This window comes from Equus przewalskii, chromosome 20, assembly GCF_037783145.1.
Source record: "Equus przewalskii isolate Varuska chromosome 20, EquPr2, whole genome shotgun sequence".
Lineage (NCBI taxonomy): Eukaryota > Metazoa > Chordata > Mammalia > Perissodactyla > Equidae > Equus > Equus przewalskii.
The window spans coordinates 23150692-23172509 of NC_091850.1; the positions used below are offsets into that span (position 1 = coordinate 23150692).

Genomic DNA, 21818 nt, shown 5'->3' on the forward strand with positions numbered 1-21818 from the left:
TGATAAACTTCATGAAGAAGCAGGGGCTTGCCACACTGATCAATTATTTAAAAGATCAATGATGTGGGGCATGCCTACATACTCCTTCTATGATAAAGGATAACTTGTTGTACCTTCTACCCCTCAGCACTGAAACAGAGGCACAGGGTTTAGTAGGCCTCTCTGGGTTTTGGAAGCATATATATTGTGCTTGGTATATTCCTCCAACCCATTTATCAGGGTTGCCAGTTTCAAGTGATCCCACACACGAAAGAAGATCCAGTTTCAGGCTTCTATGCAAACTGTGTTGCTACTTTGGCTGTGTATGTGGCAGTTAAGAATACTCTGTGGAGGGGGCTGGCCCCATGGCCGAGTGGTTGAGTTCGCGTGCTCTGCCGTGGCAGCCCAAGGTTTCGCTGGTTCGGATCCTGGGTGTGGACGTGGCACCGCTCATCAGGCCACGCTGAGGCGGCGTCCCACGTGCCACAACTAGAAGGACCCACAACTAAAATATACAACTGTGTACTGGAGGGATTTGGGGAGAAAAAGCAGAAAGAAAGAAAAAATACTCTGTGGAGTCTCTGGCAATCCCAGTAGAAGGTTATAGCACAGCCCCATAGGGTCTGGAGTGAGGCCGTGCTTTCTGCAACCGAGAACTAACAACTCAGGCTCTTGGCATCCTAACGGCTCTAGCAGAAACTGAACACCTGATTATGGGACACAAAGGGACCTAGCAAATGGAGCTCTCTCCTCAGGAGCTGGGCATTGTCAGGTCCACAGAGTCATAAATTCATAGGGCACAACAGTGCTTCATCCTTATTGGAACTGACATCTACTCAGGATGTGGGTTTGCCTTTCCTGCCTGCAGTGTATCCTCCAATACAATCATGCTATGACACAGAGAATATCTTCCATTGTCATACGATCTCATATAACATTGCCTCTAGGACCACTTTCCTGGCAAAGGCAGTGGGGGAATGGGCACCTGACCATGGGATCTACTTATCTTACTATTGTGGGGGACTGGAATTGGCCACCCCAAGATATGTCTCTTTGGCGTGAGGATTATTTTGGGCTGCTTACTTTTAAAAACTGCAGACAGGAAAGAAACTCTGAAAAGCAGAATTTACTTACCCTTTGTTAAGTGACATTTACATTTGTAAAGGAAATCTCCATCTGTAAAGGTGTCTCCCTCTCTGTACCAGGAAGAAGGGGGGATGACCTTATCTCTGGAAACTCTTAAACAATTTGGAAGGCAAGGACTTAAATCTGCATGATAACTTTACCCTTGTTTACTGTGCTTTTCTGGTAATCTCCCATAACTGACTCTCCCCACCTCCAACATCCTCCTTTGTCATTACCTGAGGATGGTATTTAAGGTGAGAACTTCAGCCATTTTGGTGAGTTGCTCAGTTTGCCTGAGCCTCTCCCATGTATACATGTTGTAAAGCTTTGTGTAATTTTCTCCTGTTATTCTGTCTCATGTGAATTTAATTCATTTTCCGGCCAGAAGGACCCAGAGTGGGTAGAGGAAATGTCTTCCTCCCCTGCACTATATACCTCAACACCAAAGCAGCCAGCAAATATAGAAGAACAGAGTGGCTCAACTAAGGCACCAGCTATAGGACAGTACCCTGTAGAGTTGAGGTGCTGTCCTCTAGGATGCTTTAACAATGACTGATAGATAAGTGTCCCCTATTGTCAAAATATACAGGTTTGGGGACCAATGGGTAGAAGTAGGATTGCCTTCTCTCACCATCACAATCAGCAACCCACTTGAAGAATTTCTCTTTCCTACAACGTAGGGTCGGCTAGATTAGAGGTTTTGGTTCTTGGGGTCAGGGCGATGCTTTCACCAAGGGACCCAGTGAGGGTCCAGTGAGTTGGAATCTATGACTATCACATGGTCACTTTGGGATCTCTGTGCCAGTGGACAAGCAAGCAAAGAAAGGAGCTATTATGCTGGTGGAGATTATTGACCCTGACTATCATACGGAGTTAAAGCGGAGTATGTCTGGAACCCAAGAGGTTCACTTGAGTGTCACTTTTGGGCCTCATGATAATGGTGAACAGGCAATCGCAGCAACCATGGCCTGAGAAAGAAAAGGCAACTAAAGGCTTGAATTCTTTGATGATCATGGTCTGAGTCATACTACCCAATCTAGAGCAGCTAACCTGCTGGCCAAAGGTGAGGGAAATTTAGAATGTGTGTCGGAGGAGGGAGGGATGAGCCCACATACAGCCTCAGGACCAGCTGCAGTAATGACTGTAGAGTAGCCATTTTCAAAGTGTGGTCTCTGACCAGCAGCATCAGCATCACCTGGGAACTTGGTAGAAATGCAGATTCTTGGGCCCCACCCCAGATGTACTGAATCAAAAACTCAGTTTGGTTTAACAAGCCCTCCAGGTGATTCTGATGCACTAGAACTTGAAAACGAATCCTGCTGCGTTAAGTCTTTCCAGGTCCCAACCCATAGAAGGAGATGACTGCAATAGATTGGATTTAACAGCCAGCAAATCTGAGTAGACCCTGGGGTGGGGGTGGGAGTGGGCTGTGCACCACTTCAGATCCTTTTAGCCACATTTCTTCCTCCAGCCCTGAGGCAGTGACCATTTCCATGCAAGTTTGGGCAGCTTCATGCAGGTCCTACTTGACTGCATCTTATCTCAGGCAAATGCTGTGTACCTCTTACTTCTCGCTCCAGGGCTTCTCTGACACTGAGGCATGGGAAGCACAGGGTACCCATTTGGCACTCACACTGCATAATCTTGAAGGACAGGGCAGGTGACACTGTGAGGCCACTCTTAACCAATGGTGAACAGGAGCTGATGGATAAATGTTTTTCCCTTTGTCCCCTGGGCAGACACCTGAGATGTGTTTCATAAGTCTCCTCAGGAGATCCCACAGGACTAAGTGCCAGTCACCTGTAGCACTGGCCAACTGGTAGTGGCTTTCCCTGTTTCTCTCCCCTGCCCTTCACTCCTGCTCCCAAGGACCACTTCCCCATAAGCTACTCTATAGGGAGCCTTTGTCTTAGGCTCTCTTTGGGAGGAAGCTAGTCTAAAATCCTTAGCTGCCTGTAATGATCTTGGCCTGCTTTTCAAGAGTCACTCTTGCTTCTCATTCAGATCTCAGATTGTCATCTACTCAAAGTGGCCTTGTCTAATGATCTAATGCAAAGTAGCAAGACTCTAATATCAGATCACCCTATCTGAACTCTCTGCATAGCACCTATCACTATCTAATATTTTTCTTAAAAAATATTTTCTTGTGTCAGAGCCTTTGTCCAGTCTTAGGATATCCTACTCAGGAAAGGAAGGACCCGGCCTATTTCATTCTTTGCTCTTTCCCTGGCACCTTAAAAAGTGCCTGGCACATAGTAGGCACTGCATAGATATTTCTTGATTAAACGGATGAATGCTAGAGTCTGTGAACGGGATAGCAAATCAAGCCAGAATCTGAGCTAACAGACACCTTTGGGGAAAAAATGCATATCTTAAATTAAAATTTATTTAAAAATTACAAAAATGTCTCCACCCAAGTTGTCCTTGAAAAAGTTTAAAAGCAGCAACAATGATCTTGGTTAATTACCAGCAACCTAATGCAATTTATAAAATTGAACAAAATTTAGATGTGTGTCTTATGCCTCTGTAGACACGAGACCCTTTCTTTAGGTCCCTTTCTTTAGGGTCTGGAAGTATCATTATTGGGACACTTTCCAAAGCCTTTTTCCTTTGGACTCTGTGTAAAACGATTCGATAGACCCCTGTGATGGAGCTTCGGGCATCTCTCCCTTGGTTATTCCGAATATGCTCTTCTGTAATACCCAAATGTTCTAAAGTGCTTTTGACCTCATTTTCTTCTTCTTTGAGGGTGCTGGTTTCTGACAAGTGTTTGGGATCTAGCTGGAAAGGTTCCAAAGGAGTGGGATACGGCACCCCTTGCATCCACTCATTGTTCATGATGGAGTCGATCCCGTACCTCTCGGTGGGAGTGGGCTGCAGGACGCCCCGGATGAGGCGGAGGCAGGGCGCCGACACGTGCGGAGGCACGCTGTACGTGCCCTCCAGGATGCTCTTCTTCAGTTTGGCTACCGTCTCTGCTCGAAATGGCATGGTGCCTGTCACCATAAAGTACAGAAGCACTCCCAAGGCCCAGATATCCACATAGACGCCGACGTAATGCTCGTCTCGGAAAAGTTCGGGTGCAGCGTAGGGAGGAGACCCACAGAAGGTATTCAGCATTTCACCTTTTTTACTCACTGTGCTGAATCCAAAATCGCCCACTTTCACGCAAGTATTACTGGTATAGAATACATTTTCTGCTTTCAGATCTCTATGAATAATTTGGTTTTCATGCTGTGAAAGAAGACAGGGAAAAATCATAATTCTGAAAGTAAAATACCAACACAAATGCATCAGTTGCTCTGAAATGGTGGGATGACGATGCCGTAATAACCAAATTCAGTGCAGATCAACTTACATCATGTCAGCCAACAGCAAGAGCTGCCCTGTCCTAACCTTGAGCCAAACGCAACCCACTCCCCCGCCCCCTCAAATAGACCAAAGGTTCTATTCTGTCGGCTGAGGGTTGAAGCCTGTTTCACACATGTGGATTCAGGAATTAACACCAGAAATCAGACCCAGATCTTATGAAACTACATAATGAAGCAGTAATCCTTCGTTTTTGAGGCCATATATGAGTCTTTCTGGCTGAGCAATTTCTTAACTAGGGCACTGAGAAGGCTTGGAGTCCTCTGTCAACTTTCTAGCCATGCTCCTTTGGGTGGGCTCCTTTTAATTCTTTATAGAGTTTAGTAGAAGGAAGACGGCTATTATTTGGCAAGGTTCTAGCAGCAGGTCCCGCTGTGGGTTGTGAGCACATGCCCCACCCCCAACCCTTGCATTCTGGATCCAGACAGATAATCTTGAGGACCCTTGACTTGTTCAGTCCCAAGGGCTCTTGGGAAATGGTTTAATGTTACTTTTCCCCCATGGGTCTTCTGGGGTATGATTCCAAGCTTTGGAGCTTGACAACTTGGTTAATTCTGGGTCCAACTATACCAGCTATGTAAGGTGTGTATCAGTTTCTTTCTTTGTAAAATAGGATGCTGCTAACCACCTCCTAAGGCTGTTGTGAGAACTGTATGTGATGCTGCATCTGCAGTGTTCAGCATGGTCCAGGCACATAGTGAACTCACTCAATACAATTAGGATCTATGTCTGTGATTCACTCTTCCTCCTTTCAGAGACCAGAGAGCTGGGAGAAATGTCAGAGTGCGAGCTTCAGAGGACTCAGCTGGCACCCTCTACTGCTGGATTCTCTTCTGCTCTCCCACTAGATTTCTTTTCCAACTAGAATGTGGAAACTCTTTGCCCATCTGTCCTATTGCTTGGTATGGGTCTGGCTTATTCCCTGGCCCTGGGAAAGGACAGCACAGCACAGGACCGCTTAACTGACAACTGGTGGTGGTACCCTAGGTCTGAAACATCCACTCCCCTTGCAATCACGGTCTTCTATCTCACTCACTTCTTTTTCCTACCCCTCTCCCTTCTGACTGCTGTCTTGGGCCCCCAGGGTCACTGATTCCTCTGCTAATAATTTGGCCAGGAGGTCGCTGACCCCAGTTCTTGCCCCACAACATCCAGGTAGAGAAGCAAACCAGAAACAGCCTCTCAACTAATATGGACTGCAGACAAGCATCTCTTTCCTGCCAAGTGGACTGAGATCTGGATAGAGAGAGTGGTCCTAACTTTTGCACTAACAGAACAGTAAAAGTGGTAGTCAGGTCTGCAAGTCACATTCCTCTTGCATGCCCAGCAATACGACCAATGCTAGAGAGGGCATAGATGAACCAATTCTTGGGGGAACTAGGGAGTGTACTTTAAGGAGTCAATTTATCGAAAGAAATAATCAGAGAACTAAAATAAGAATGACATAATCCAGTGTTAATCTGCTGAACACACAGGCAGCAAGAGGTAGAGGAGTCCACCAATGGCTGTGAGCTGATGAGAGACTCCAGAAAGTTTCAGAGAGAGACAGAACTGAGCAGGGATAGCATTTGAAATGTGAGGCATGACAAGAGCGGAAAGGGCATTCTAGACACAGAGTTAGGAAGGCAAAGCCAAGAAGCAGCAAGAAGCCAGCTCTGCGGGTAGTGGAAGAGGGGGTTGGAGAAACAGGTGTGGCCACGGAGTGGGTGATGGTTATCTTGCTGCTCAGAGGTACTCCTGCCAACTTCCACAGAAGTCAGGAGGCTGCCATGTAACGGGAGATCCCTGGGCATTGTTTCCAAGGCAGGGAACACAATCCTAGCCAGACTTCTGACGCTCACAGAAGGGACTACTGTCAGCCTTTGTAGGACTAAAACGCTGTGGGATGCTTAGATGACGGTAAACTACAGCCCCACCCTCGTACTGTGGGCAGAATGTGAGCAAAACTCTCACTCCTGTCCCCACTCACCATGTGCTTCACGGCAGACACGATCTGGGAGAAGATGAGCTTGCTTTCTGGTTCTGAGAACTTCCCTTCAGTGCTAATCTTCCCAAAGAGCTCACCACCCCCTGCATACTCCATCACCAGGTGGAGCTTGGATAAGGTCTCCACGACTTCGTAAAGGCGGATGATGTTGGGATGGTGCAGTTTTTCCATGCTGGAGATTTCACGGGATAGTAGCCTTTGGGTTTTCTGGTCTAACTTGGTCTTGTCCAGGATCTTAATGGCCACCTTTTCTGGAAAAAAAAAACAATCAAAGTATATGTCAGATTTCCTAGGAGCATAGATATTTATAACCGGAATGGACCTAGATTAGCCCCTTTATTTTACTAGACTCGGAGGCTAAGTGGCTGTTTCCAAGCTCGGAGAGCCCATCAGCGGTAATGACAGAGAGCAATCCTTGAGTTCAACATCAGTGCTGGTCCCGTGGATCAGTGTGAGTCTACCACGCACAGGTTTTGATGCCAACTCCTGCCTCTCAAGGAGGTTTTAGTTTGATGATCTTTATCCAGTTTTCTGGATAAAGTTAAAGCTCCTTTACTGAGCTGAGAAAGCCCCTCTGGATCAGGCCCAGCTCCCTCTTCAGCCTCATAGTCCGTCACTCCTGTTCCTGGTCTCTACCTCTCTGTGCACCCTTTAGACCAACCGTTACAGAACTTTCTGTGGTTCTCTGAAAATGGACTGAACATTCCCACCTGGGACCTTCCCTCTGCCTGGATCATCTCCTCTCTCTGGCTCATCACTCCTTCCCTGTTCTTTGCTCAGTTAACTCCAGATGATCCTTCAAGGTTAGCCTCAGAACCAGCCTCTTCAGGAAGCCTTTTATGACACTTGTCCCAGAAAGATCATGATATCCAAATTCTGTGTATGCTCTGTACTGTCATCTCAGCACACTGGCCTGTAAATGTTCACTCCTCGCCTGTCTTGGCCTCCTCCCCCCTTCCCTGTGGCTGTGTTTTATCTGACTTTGTCAGGGCCTGGCACATAATGTAACAGCACAGGACACACCAGTACTGAATGTGTGTGAAGTGTTGGTGACGGCATGAGGAGACCAGCACTGCAATGGGCTGCTGGTGGGAGGATTAATTGGTACAGAGGTTCTGGACTGTAGTTTGCTATTACACATTGAGAGCCTTTTGACTCAGCCATTTCACTTTTGGCAATTAATCTTAAAGAAATAATCTCACACATGCACAAGACTGCATGTGTAAGAATATCTTTGTGATACGGGGAACAGCTTAAGCATCCAGCAAGAGAGATTGTTAAAGTAAAGTGGGGTTCGTCTCTCTCTAAAATGGTACACCATGCAGCTATCAAAATAATGATGTTGATCTTTATTTATTGACATGAAAAGATGCTCAATATAGAAGAAGTGAGGAAAAATACAAATATACATTTGCATAGAAAAAAAATCTGGCAAGATATTCACCAAAATGTTTAGAATAGTTCTTTTATCAATAGGGGGATCATGGATGGCTTTCTTTTAAATTTGTCTTGCTTGTCTGTATTTTCTAATTTTCCTACAATTAATTATACAACCTAATTAAACAATTAATATAGGTTGTGTAATAAAAAATAGTTAACATTTGAAAACTAATGCACCTCTACTCCAAAATAAAACTTCATTCGTGTTTTGGTTCAAACTGGACCAGACTTTCTCTTAGATAAGAAAGAATTTACCAGGCGAGTAAATGGGGAGAGCAGATCGCAGGGCACCTGTTTGACCTACTTTCAAAACAACTGCTTTGAAGATCTTTGCCTCTGTGATTCCCCCATGAAAACAGATGCCACTGGTTTAAAATAGCAGTGTTATTGGTATATTAAAGCAGGTCCATTAGGGCTTCTGGAATGGAAAGAGGCAGGGTTCGCTGGTGTCTGATGTGGCCACACTTGCTCTGGTGGTGGCAGTGTTAGGAGAGGAGGAGGCAAGCCATAAACAGGCAGAACCCTCCAGGCTTGTGAGAAACCGTGGAGGACGATCGACCCCAGCGGATGGACCTCCACTGCCCAGCCTCCGGACATTCTTCCTCCCCAGTGGCATCTTTTCTGCTGTTCAGTCTTTAGGATTAAGATTCCCTTCAGCTGCTTACCTGAAACAGAAACTTCTGGTTTTGTGTGTGAGTGAGCTCTTATTTTAAGAGCTAAAATAATGAATTCCATCCTTTACTCTGGCAGATTGCCTGTAGCAGAGGCCACTTCTCCTCCTCTGTCTCCCTCCAGCACTGACCCAGACTTCTGTTAAGGTGCGTGTCCCTCTCTGCTGCCCTCTCTGACCTGCAGCAACTGCTCACACCATTCCCCACATTGCAAGCACCCAAGAATCATCAGGTCATGGTGCAGGTCAGGCTGCTGTCACAAACCTCCCTTTAGCACATCCTAGTTTTATGTTATTTTTTTATGTATATATATTATATTTGAGTGGCAGCCCTCCCAGGACTGGGTCCAGAGTGAGGCAGGAGAGGAGTGGTGAGAGGGAGAGCTTCCTTGGTTCTGCACCCCACGCGCCTTGACGGCCTCACTCTAGTCCCAACCTGTGTCCTCCACTTTGTGTTAAATCAGATTGTAGGCGTGCCTCGTGACATGAATGTATAATCATATATGACATTTAAAAAGCATTGGTATTCCAAATTGTCACTAAGTGGTAGAAACTGCTGTCCCTTGAAGAACCAGGTCTCTCAATCCACTCTTTCAACAAATGCTCAGTGAGTACCTACTATGCACCAGGCGATGAAAAAGACAGACGCTATTCCCACAGTCCAGGGAGCGCGAAGGACTTTGCGAAAAGCCGTATTACAAGTGTGGTCATGTTAGGAAAGGATACAGACAGGAGGACGGAAAGGCCTCTCTGGGCGAGGACACAAGTTATGAGCAGGAGGTGAGGAGGGAGCCCCTACACTGGGCAGTGGGCAGTGAGAACGGCATGTGTTCCGGGTTTGGGCAAGACGTAACATTTGTGTTTGAGGACCTGAAAGGAGCGCACTCTGATGGGCACAGAGAAGGAGGGGAGATGGTCCCAAACCAGCCTGGAGCGGCAGGCAGGGGTCAGACAATGCAGGGCCTCCAACAGCCTTGGAGGCTGTCTTAAGAAATGTAGCCTCTATCTTTAGGGCAGTGGGAAGACATTACAAGGTTTTAAGGGAAAGTGTCATAATCTGATTTCCATTTTAGAAGGAACACTCTGGCTGCAGTGTAGGACACGATAGAAGAGGAACAAGCCCCAGAGCAGGGGCGTGGTTTAGGAGGTGATTACAGCAATCCTGAGACAGGACTCTCTTGGTAGTGGCAGGGGAGAAAGAGAGAAGTGGACAAATTTGAGAGGTAAACCTCCCCTTTCTCCAAATCTGGTGAAGAGTCTGACATGGGTCCCACCTAGTGGGCAACACACGCTTTAAAGCAGGACTTACAAATTCCAATGTCTCTAGAGGCCAGGGTGGTAATCAGGTGGCAAGTGATGCAATAGGCAGTAGTGAGGACTGTGGAGTCCTGAGGAGTACACGTCCCAGTGCAAAGGGGCAGCTGCTCCTCAACACCAGACACTTGTTACTGTCTTGCATGTAGGCTCAGTGTTGCCAAATCTGATTTTTTCAAGAGAAGCCAGACATCTGAAATTTTTTTTTTTAAGGAAGATTAGCCCTGAGCTAATGGCTGCCTATCCCCCTCTTTTTGCTGAGGAAGACTGGCCCTGAGCTAACATCTGTGCCCATCTTCCTCTACTTTATATGTGGGACACCTACCACAGCATGGCTTGCCATGCAGTGCCATGTCTGCACCCGGGATCCAACCGCTGCACCACCGGGCCAGCCCCCAGTCTATACACTTTTTTGATTGGCTTCCTTTATCAATAGAATAGTTTTGAGCACTACTCTATGTATATTTATTTATAAATTATATGCATGTGCTAATAACATATGCATTTTAAATATACATAATCATAGAAATTAAAAAGATATAATTACATATAAATATAAATGGAAATGCCAGTATTCTTCCCTCATCCCAGTGAATCATCTTGGGCACCCCCTAGGGTATGTGTACCCTACTTTGGAGACCACTCAGGGTCACCAATGACCTCCAAGTTGCTAAAGCCAGCGATCAGTTCTTAGGCTTCATCCCTCCCTCCTTGAAACACCTTTATCGTTTGGTTTCTAGGAAAACACACACTCCTGGGTTTTCTCCCACCTCTTGCCACTTCTTCTATGGCTCCTTTGCTGTGTGCTTTTCATCTCTTTGGCCTCTAAATGTTGGATCCCTGAAGGCTTAGTCCTTGGACCTCTCCTCTACAGTCACTTCCTCAGTGATTCCAGATGCGTAAATACACCTGCCTACATGACCTCTCCACTTGGTTATCTTAGTTTGGGTTCTGCCAGAAGCAGATCCTGAGGCCAGGATTCAAGTGCAAGTAGTTTATGAGGGAGGTGACCCCAGGAAATACTGGTAGAAGGATGAGGAAGTGAGAGAGGAAAGGGAAGATGGACAATAAAGCATGTGTTACTAAGCAAGTTACCAGTTAATCCTGCTAGGAGTTATCATGCCTAAGTTTTATCATGAGAAGGCTGAGAGAGCTGGGGTATTTATACATCAACTACTGCCAGTAACTAGTTGTTAGCTGCTCCTGGGGGACGTTAATTCCCCTGTATTTCTGGCCTCCCATGCATACAGGAAGAGCAGGCTCCAGTAACTAGAGAAAGCCCAGAGGCAAAGAGATGGAGAGACTGGCATTTGAAGGCCAGGCCTGCATGCACTGAAATGCTAAGGCCCAAGGAGACATGAGTGAGGCACCAACAGCCTCTGCCATATATGTGTAATAGGTGTGTAATAGGCATGTTCAATACTGTGCTCTTGATCTCCTCCCAACCCCAAATCTGCTCTTCCTATAGTCTTCTCAACTTCAGTAAATGAAGACTCTATTCTTGCCATTGTCCAGAACAAAACATTGAGTATTTGACTCTTTTCTATTATACTCCACTTTCAATCTATCAGCAAGTCCTGTTATCTCTATCTTCTAAATATAGCCAGAATCCAGCCACTTCTCAGCATTCCGTGGCTTCCTTCCTGGTCCAAGCCACCACTGTCTCTTGTCTGGATTATTGCAATGGGCTCCTAACTGATCTCTCATTTTCTGCCTTTGACCCCTTGCAGTCTATTTTCAACAGAGCAGCCAGGGTGATCCTATGAAAGGATAAGCCAGATCGTGTCATTTCTCTGCTCCCTCCGAGGGCTCCAGTTTCACTCACAGGAAAAGCCAAAGTCCTCACTATGACATATTGGCCTGACATGGTCTGGGCCCTGCTACTGTCTGCCCTCATCCCCCTCAGCCATGTCTGGAGTACTACAGGCCCGCGCCCACCTTGGTGCGCATATGCTTGCGTCTCCCTCTGCCTGACCACTTTCCCCATAGAAAAGCAGCAGCTGTGGCCAGCTCCCTCGTTTCTTTCAGTTCAGTGATTACCTCCTCAGTAAGGCTATCCCTGCCAACTTATCCAAAGCTGCGGCCCTCACTGCTGCCTGTCCCTGCTCCTGCTCTGTTTTCCTTCTCATCGCTTATCCCTACATAACAGAATATTTTACTGACTTATTTTTGTTTGTCTCTTCCCGCTAGAATATAAGCTCCATAGGACAGAGATTGTTGTCTGTTGGGTAAAGTGCTGTATTTCCAGTCCCTAAAAGAGTGCCTGCTACATAGTAGGTGCTCAACAAGTATATGTTGAATGAATAATCTCATTTAATCCTCACAAGAACCCAGGATAAATATTATCATTGCAGTGTACATTCAGTTTGGCACCTGGCATCTTCATTGACTATCGCATCCCAGGCATCTTCCACGTTACCACAGACTCTTCATAATCATGATTTTTTTTTAAACTTCTCTTATTTTTTTTTCTTTTTCTCCCCAAAACCCCCCGGCACATAGTTGTATATTCTAGTTGTGAGTGCTTCTCGTTGTGCTCTGTGGGACGCTGCCTCAGCATGGCCTGATGAGTGGTGCCATGTCCACGCCCAGGATCCGATTTTTAATCATGATTTTTAATGGCTGTGTAACTTTCTATCCAGTGTACATGCTTTAATTTACTTGACCATTCCTATATCACTGGGTCATAGAAACTATTTCTAGTCCTTTGCACTATAAATAACACCAAAATGAACATTTTTGGTTATAGTATTTCTAATATTGGACTTATTTTTAAGATGGATTCACCAAAGCCACTAACTAAGCATTTTTAAAATAGGAAAACAATTTTAATTGCTGTTTTAATGAATACGTTTAAAAGGAGGGATCAATTTTTAAAATCAGTGGGCCTTCTCTATTAAACTTTACTAGAAAGTGAGTTCCTCTGAGAAGATTACAGCACAGAGAACTCACCAGTGAGTACTGCCATCCATTGCTCTCCCTCCAATATCTCTTCCCCACCACTACTGGATTTTCATGAGAAATTAGTGTACTAACTTAATTCCCCAAGTATTTGTTGAGTGTTTATTATAACGCATGTGGGGGAACTCGAAGGATCAATACGATACAATGTCTGACACCAAGAAACTTGTAATCAGGACTTCCAACACTGTCCCTAAACCCTGGATTTGTTAAGCCCCACATTTTCATATCTCGTTCATACTTTCTCTTGGGCTCCAGGATGGCTATTGGACTCATTTACTTCATGACCTCCATATCTTTACTCTCAATTCCATTTCTTCTCTTGTATTCGCTCTTCCCTGCTGACTCATTAAAGCTGGAAACCTGGGAGTCGTCTTCACTTCTTCCTTTCCCTGTCCCCTCCTGCTCTCCCCCATGCAGTTGATCACAAGATTTTCCAATATTCTAAAAGATTTTTCAAATGCATCCCCTTCTCTCCATCCTCACTGTCACTTCCTTAGTTGAGATGGACATCGTCATTCATCTGGACCATCAGACTAATATTTTATTCTAACTTTCCTGACTCTTCAACTTCAATTCACTTTCCTCACTGAAATCAAATCATATTAATGACCTGTATTAATTGCTTGCTTAAAGCTCTTCAATGGCTCCTGATTCCTAAATGACAAAATCCAGATATGTAAGATTCTCCATGATCTAGCCCCTGCCTACATCACCCACCATATATCCCACCACTCTGTAGGTGCATTCCATGCCCCAGCCTCGCTGAATTACTTTTAAATCCCCAGTATCCCCCACACTGGCTCACACCTCCATGCGCCTTACATCCTCTCTCTCTGCCTGGAATTCCCTTTCCCCTGTGACCTGTATAACTTTTTCTCAAACCTCGAGACCTAATGCAAGTCTTTCCTGGCCAACTGACCCTTTCCTGACACCCTTGGGTACAACTGAGCATGCCCTTTGGGCCTTACTCTGTGACAGCACTTACCATTTGTTTCCTGTCTCCATTACCTACTGTGAGTTCCCATCAGGCAAGAACTGTATCTTATTCATCCCTCTAAGGCCCAGAACAACTTATGGGCACAGGAGAGTTTATTGTATTAAAAAAAAAAAAAAGAGGGAATGAATGAACTGATGAATAAATAAAGAGAAAAGAAGAAAGGGTTCTAGAAACATGAGACTAGAGTAACAGAAAGAAAGACCAGGGAAGAAAAGGTCAGGAAGGGCAGCAACAGAGAAAGGGATGGGCATCCATGGCCTCTTTTACTTTTGTTTGTGACAACAGATGGGACATAAAATATTTAGAAGCCCAGGGCATCATCTCTTTTGAAAAATTTCTAATCAGCCTAAAAGGGGACTCATGACAGCTCAGCCTGCCCTATCAGCTTGCAAGGCCAGAGGGAATCTGAGCTGTTAGCTATAAAAATAAACTCCAGTCAGCGGGGGGCCTTTACTGGAGCCTTCTTTCTAGAGATCCAGAGCAGCTGGTGCCTTTTTAAAAACTACTGTCCTAGGAGCTGCCCCTGGTACTGAAACCCACTGCTTTCCTGGGACTCTCCTCCATTGTCTTACCCAGACTGTTTACATTTCCTAGAAAAGCTGATGACAATTTGGGGCAAGTTGACTTTTTAGGGGGACCATATTTGTACAAATCACTGTTCCTACTATGTAATCTGACATGGCCCGGCAATGGGACAGGGTACTAGAAATCCCCAGAAGGCTTTCTAAACCACTCACAGTAAATGTCCTTCCTCTTCCAGAGGTAAAGATTTTAGAGGAACGTTCCTTCTTTCTTTCCATTCCAGTCAGCTCAGGGTAGCCAAATGTCCTCCCTCCTTTTCACAGTCTCTTAGTCTTGACTCTGCCATCCTCCCCCAAGATTCCATTTCTCAACACCTGAGCGGCTGTGCTCTTTCTTCATCCCCTCCCATCGATTTGCATCTGGGTTTTCCCCTCCTTCACACTTCTCAGTTCGTTTCGTTCTCACCTTTCTACTCTTTCCTTGACTAAGGGGCTCACTGAAGGGTAGAAGCCCAGAAGAGAGATGAGGAGGTTCTAGGACTAGGCCGTTACAGGATGGACCTGCAAGTCAGGAGGTGAAGTCTGGGATTCATTTTTCTGTTGCAGCCTTCTCCTGTGCTCAAGTTACCTGCCATTATGTTTTCTGGCTTGTTTAAACTTGCTTCTTGGACTGAGCTTTCCACTGCCTTGCTTTTGGCCTTCCCCTTCTCTTTCACACATACCATCCCACAACCAGAGGGGACATTATACGTTTGACAATAGGGCTACTCTGTGGCAGGTTAGGAGGGAGGGGAGCATGTCAGTGAGGCCACAGGGAAATGCCATGTTCTCTGAAACTCAAGGGACTAGAATTAAGTTAATTTTATAATACCACAGACAAGAAGCCTTTGGCCTTCAAGAAGAAAGTCACTGTGTAAATACCAGTTGTTGTTGTTGCCCCTTTTTATTCTGTCCTCTTCATATAATAGCCTGTCTACAGAATTAGACACTTTCTTTCTCCTGGCTTGTGGTGATCGCTCTGCTTAGCTGGTTATAGTCTCTATGGTAGAAATGTCCATCAATTTGCTGCTCTGTGTACTCCCCCTTCTCAGAGACACTTCTGTGGACCTCAGGCTCTGCCTAGAGAGCAGTGGGCCATGTGACCCTAAGGGCTGCAGCTGACTTGACACAGGCATGCCTTTGACTCAGGGGTGGCCCATCACCACCTGGCCAATGAGCAAGCATATTCTCTCTCTTTAAAATTTAATCTGGAACAGAATGAAACTAGTGAGATGGACATGGCAATAAAGCTGAGAGATTATGTAGATATGGGACTGGCAACAGCCACTCTTGGTCAAGTGCCTTCTGATGACTAAGAGAGAAAGTTACTCTGTAGAAAGCAGTGTGAAGATGGAACTCTTTCATCAAGGGAAGTAGAAATGAGAAACCACATGGCCCCAGAGAAAGACATGGAGAGAGTATTATCTTGAAATCTGGCTCTGCTTCCTTGCTGTGGGCCCACAGAATTCCCCTGTACACAATTCACCCCTTTCAGTGTGAGCTAACTTCAGTCGGCTTCTGTTCCGTGAACTGAGTGATGTGTGACTCAAACAGGCCTACAGGACCTTGTCTTTTTTGAAAGCAGATGAGTAATAGGATTTAATGAAGACTTACTGTGTGCTCTGTCTCGGCTCATGGTAGATATTCGATATATTATATTTTGAAAATCTGCTCCTCCCAGGAATCCTATGCAGCTGATATATTTCCCTCACGTATACACGAGGGAATTGAGGCCCAGAATGGTAAAATAACTTGTCCAGGGTCAAACAGCTAGAGAAAAAAGAATTGGAACTCCAACCAGGCCTGGCTGACTCCAAAGCTAACATCTTCCCACAATATTGCCCTGTCTTCTGCCCCTTAAGACCCGGCAGCAGCTCTCCCTTATCCGCTGTCTGAACAGGGAGAAGGTCAGGAAGGAAGTAGGCTGCAAGAAGAGCCCCTGCTGCTTCCCTGAGTCTGGGTGATATACTCTCCTGCTCCCTGTTGTTTCCTGTTTCCTCAGCCCTTCTGCAGGCATTTTGAGGGCAGGACCCCTCCTTGGGAGTATTGTCACGAAGGAGAAGGATGGTCTGTGAGCGAGCCGGGGTCTGGCTGGGGTCTGCTGTTGGAGAAGGCAGTGGTACCCATTTTGCTAGCTGGTCCAGGGCACAGTGTGGAAGACTTGTCTCCTCCACACTGCAGCAAAATCCTGAAGTGGCTTGGCGGAGTGAAAAGAAAGCTGAGTTCTAAACCTGCCTCTGCCATGACCTTGGGGTAGCAAACACTGGGCCTCTGTTTCCTCATTTGTAAAATACAGGAGAACTAGATGAGGTCAGTGTTTCCCAAAGTGGAACTTTTAACACTCACGGGCCAGAACGATTCTAGTGCATGGAAACAGCCTTAAATAGCCCTGATTCACGGCATCCAAACCCTATTCCCGTTTCAGTCCTCCTTTCCTTCTCCTAATTAAGGCAAAGAGAAAGTCTCAGATTCGTTGTTGGCTCGTTTTAAATTACCTTCTATTACTTGGTAATTTTCCTTCAAGATTTTTAGAAAGTTTCCAGGAGAGTAGATTTTAAAGGTTCTCACCACAAACAAAAAATTGGAATTACGTGAGGTGATGGATGTGTTAACCAGCTTTGTGGTAATCATTTTGCAATATGCACATTTATAAAATCACTATGTTGTGCACCTTAAACTCATACATTGTTATATGTCAATTATTTCTCGATAAAGCTGGAAAAATAAATAAATAATAAAACTTTTCAATTTGTTTGCATTTTATTTATTTTTACCATTACCTTCTATTCATAGCAAGTGATGTTGGTTTTTCATTATTTTGGTAATGTTACATTTCCTTTTGAAATGTTTATTTAAGTAAAAAGTAGAGTTGTACCAATGATAGTTACCATTCATTGAGGGGCCACTATGTGCCATGTACTTCACATGTGTTATTTCTAATTTTCCCAGTACATCTAAGAGAAGGATCATTATCTCTGTTTTACAGCTGAAGCGACTGAGGAGCAAGGAGGCTGAGTAAGATGCAAGAAGTCAGATGTCTAGTAGGTGACAATAAGGATTTGAAACAAATTTGTCTGGTTCTGAAGTCTGTGTTCTTTCCACTGCCCCACCCTGCTTCCTCTCCAGTGGAATCTAACATCTGGACCCACAGTCAGGAAATAGCTCCAAGTTGGCCACTCCAGCAGCCTTTGTGCAGACTTTCACTGCTGTGGCCTCTCTGCTGCATTGGATGCTCTCTCCTTCCTGAATTCCTCTCCCCTTTGCCTTTATCCAACTTCTCTCCCCTTCGTCATCATGCCTTCTGTCTCATTTCCGGCCCCTCGTCTCCCTATGCATTTTATCTTTTGTCTTTCATTTTTGCTCTAGACCGTTGAAAAGCAACTTCTGCCTCAATTAGATTTGAGTTACAGCACTACGTCTACTTTTACAAGTAAAGTAAGCACTGCTACTGGCTGCATTTTATCAGTGAGGGCTCCGAGGCTCAGAGGAGGACTATAATTCACCCAGGTAAGTAAGATGAGTAGCTGATGTGAAGACATGAACCCAGACACTCAGGCTCGGAGCAAGATGGAAAAGGACTTGGAGCTCCAGTGGCTCGGGAGCATGTGTGCACGCATGTGTGTGCATGTGTGTATGTGTGTGGGGTCTGTGGTACTTTTTCTATAGGGGTCAAACATAGGGATGGGAAGGGCATGGGATTGGGAATTGGAGGGGAAAGAGAAGAAAAGACAAGTCTAACATAAGAAAAGAGCAGCCTTGAAGACACGGTGGTAGGCTGCGTCCAAGGAGAGAAAATGTCAGTACGGGACTCACAGGGAGAGGGGAGAGCCAAAGGCCTTTAGAAAGTCAGTAAATTACACTGAGTTGCAAGCTTTCTTTTTCTGTCTCGTAACTCCCTTCTGATAATCTTCATGCTGTAACCAAGTAGAGGTAACTTGGGGAAGTGCCCGCTCTGGGTTAGGGCAGCAAAGAGCTGCTGGGCTCTCAGCACAGTTCCTCCCAGAGGCCAGAGTGGTGGGCACTGCTGGTCTAGAAGCCAGAGTGCCCAGTAGCCAAGTGTGGGTCTTTGGTAAAGAGCAAGGAGCCAAGCAACAAGGAGAAATAGTACAGAGTAGACTGAAGGAGAGGAGGTCCTGAGGTCAAGTCTCTTTTCTCGAAATTTAACAGAAATAGCAGGGGCCAGCCCTGGCGGCCAAGCGGTTAAGTTTGCACACTCTGCTTTGGGGGCCTAGGGTTTCACTGGTTCGGATCCTGGGCATGGACCTAGCACCGCTCATCAAGCTGTGCTGAGACGGCCTCCCACGTACCAGAACTAGAAAGACCTACAACTAGAATATACAATTATGTACAGGGGGTCTGGGCCAGTGGCTTTGGGGAGAAGAAGGAAAAAAAAAAAGATTGGCAACCAATGTTAGCTCAAGGTCAATCTTTAAAAAAAAAATATCAGAAGTAGCAGCCTCCGGTAAGGAGGGGAAACAGGACACTGCTGTCCACTGATAGTGGCAATCGGGGAGGTCTTCCGTGCCATTCTATGCCATTGCTAATGACACAAACGCAGAAGTTATAAATAAGGATTTGCCTTGGAATCAAGCCACACTCCACTTCACCTTTCCAAGGTCTAATTGGAGAGGACAGATTCCCCTCAATGTTTGAGTGAGTTCATCCACATGGCACAGTGGGAGAGTTTTTGGAGTCAAAATCATCTCAGATGGAACTGCTGACACCACGTTTAACTTCTTTGGATCTTACTTTCTCTATTTGTAAAATGAAAATGTTGACCTCACACCGTCACTGTGAAATGCCGGGATAACAATGGATGGCAGCTGGCACGGGGCTTGTGCCTAGCAGGGGCTCAGAGTGTCTCCTCACTTGTTCCCTTGGCCCCTGACTCCTAAACCATCCCCAGACTAGGTCCCAATGCCACGGGGATGACCCTTGGGAGGTCAGATCCTACCTTTGGTTAGGGAGTGAATCCCGAGCTTGACTTGGGAAAAGTTCCCACTTCCGATTTCCCCTCGGATTCGGTAGAAGCCAATCCGTTTCCCCAGTGTGATCTCTCTCACCACCTTCTCATCTTGGGACATGTCCTGTGTCATCTTCTCGAAGGGTGTCAGCTGGCGAGGCTGTCCCTCCTCATCCTCCTTGCTGCACTCTGTCTGACAGCCACTCTCCACGCTCTCCCGCCGATCCCATCTGGCATAATGGGGGTTCAGCAGGCTGCCTCCATTCACATACACTGCAGTCATCGTCCACACGGGCTCACGTCTCCATCTCAGCAAAGGGGCACCGATCAAGGGCAGGTTGGGGAGGAGCGGAAGAGGCTGGTGGGTGGGAGATAGGAGTTAAGGACTGCCAGAGCCCTGTGTCCGTGAGAGCTGGCCTGCAGAGCTGGGCAAAGACTCCTTGGTGAGCAACTCCCTTCTTGGCTTCAATCAGAGGAGGGCAGAGGCAAAGGGGCCAGCAGAGTGAACCGAGCCAAGCCAAAAGCTGCCCACCTCACTGGAGACATTTCACAGCTTCCTTCATGTTGAACTTCCCAGCTCCCACTATACAATCAGACACACATGCATTTCCCACAGCCACTTCCCTGAGCAGGCTCCAGGAACTCTCTGGCTGGCCGTGCAGCCTGATGCTCCGTGGTAGGCGGCTGTGTCCCAGAACAAAGGGTCGGGTTTGCTATTTCCTTTGATGGCCAGAGAATCTTTCTCTCTGGTATGTAAAAGCCCCAAGGAGGCCCCCAGGTCCCTGCTGCTGGTGCTCATCTCGGCCTTTCTTCATTTTGCACTTCTCCTGCTGTCAAATTGCAGGGCCCCAGAGACCTAATAATCTGGACTGCAGGAAAGCAGAAACTTGCAAATCAGCCTTCTGGTCACATGGGAAGTCAGAGAAGGATTAAATCCTTGCAATGTCACTTTAGCCGACCTTTATTTAGATGAGCCTTCTTCTAAGCTGTGAGCTGTCTCAAAAATTGGGCAGGTGCTGGGTCATTCCTAAGCACAGACAGTAAGAAAGTTTATTAGCTCATCTAATGTACTGTACAGGATTTACAATGAACGTGAAACTGCTTTATAAGCATTCATCTAAAAGCATTATGTAATTTAAGTTATGACTCATCTCAGTCGTAGATGCCTGTTTATATATGATTTAGTAAGAAGAAAATGTACACTCACACTCCTCAATCTACATTTTAGAAAAGCTCTCACATCCTGTAAATATTTCTAGCAAAACAATCTTTCTATTTCTTGATGTTTGGGAAAATACGCATGTTGCCTTGGGTTGCTTTAAAGCCAGATTTTTTGAATAATATGATAGTAATGATTATAAAGATTTCAGTTTTCAAAAGTTCTTACATTGATTCAAATAACACCGTGTTCTGTTTCTTTACCCTGCGTGTTCTCGTACAGCTGTTTCTATACTGGTTGCTCCCACATCTTCTTTCTATGTCATTCTGTGACAAAGGCTAATTTTTCTCCTAAGCTTATTTTGGTATTTCTGATCAAGTGTCCAGTCTGATCAGTATCCAGGCCCAGCAGCTTAGTTTGAGGGTACAGAAAGAGAGGGTAACGTTACTGGAGGGTAAAGTCTGTGGCATCCTCAGTGATAAGAAATAGCGCCCAGCCATAATGTCTTCATGACTTTTTTCCTGCACCCTCCAGTAAGAAATAATCACTTCTTCTCTGAATCCCCACAGCACTCTGTGCTTTTCCAAAATGTCTCATCCCTGTGAAGGTGGGGACTGCGTTTGGTTCATCCGTCTGTCCTGCTCCTCTCCTTTCTCCCTCAGCACGGACTGGATCACAGACCAACATCTGAAAATTAAATTTCTTGCACAATGGCCTTGAACCAGTTGTCTTGCCCTAATGGCCAGGGAGACAGTTAATCGTCTGTTCAGTTCAGATCAAGACGTTTTTACAGCTTTGCAAATGTTGCTGTGGGTTTGTATTGAGGATGAATTCCGACTTATCAGGACGTCAAGCAAGCCAACTGGAAAGAAAAATTGAACCCCTACTGTACACCTACTCAAAATAAATTTCAAATAGATCAACTAAGTAAATGTAAACTAAATTAAAACATAAAATAGTAGAAAAAGTCAGACATTTTTTCATCATCTCAGGGAAAGCCATAAAAGAAAACATTAAATTTGACTACGTAAAATTATAACTTTCTGTTTGCCATAAAGTATCATAAACAAACAAAGCAAATTAAATGATAAAATAGTAGGGAAAGCTTTTCAACATATCTGATAGACGAAGTGCTAATTTTCTAAATAAAGGAAGAATTTTTACAAACTGATATGAAAAATACCAACAACCCGAGAGAAAAATGATAAAGAACATGAGAGGACGTTTCACAGAAAATATAAATGGCTCTGTAATATAGAAAAAGACGCTCCTCACTCACAGCCAAAGACAT

At 45.5% G+C, this 21818-nt stretch overlaps 1 protein-coding gene across 2 annotated transcripts in view; it reads right to left on the bottom strand.

Annotated features, from left to right (window-relative positions):
- Positions 1–3472: 3472 nt before the first annotated feature.
- NIM1K (NIM1 serine/threonine protein kinase) overlaps positions 3473–21818 on the bottom strand; it is a 56847-nt gene continuing 38501 nt past the window's right edge. For both annotated transcript variants that reach the window (XM_008537105.2, XM_008537106.2), the window contains exons 2-4: positions 19360–20395; positions 6443–6711; positions 3473–4338 (exon numbers count right to left, since the gene is read on the bottom strand). In XM_008537105.2, coding sequence (XP_008535327.1) covers positions 3589–4338; positions 6443–6711; positions 19360–19651 — 1311 coding nt within the window. In that variant the 5' untranslated portion in view covers positions 19652–20395 and the 3' untranslated portion in view covers positions 3473–3588. The remainder of the gene's footprint in view (positions 4339–6442; positions 6712–19359; positions 20396–21818) is intronic.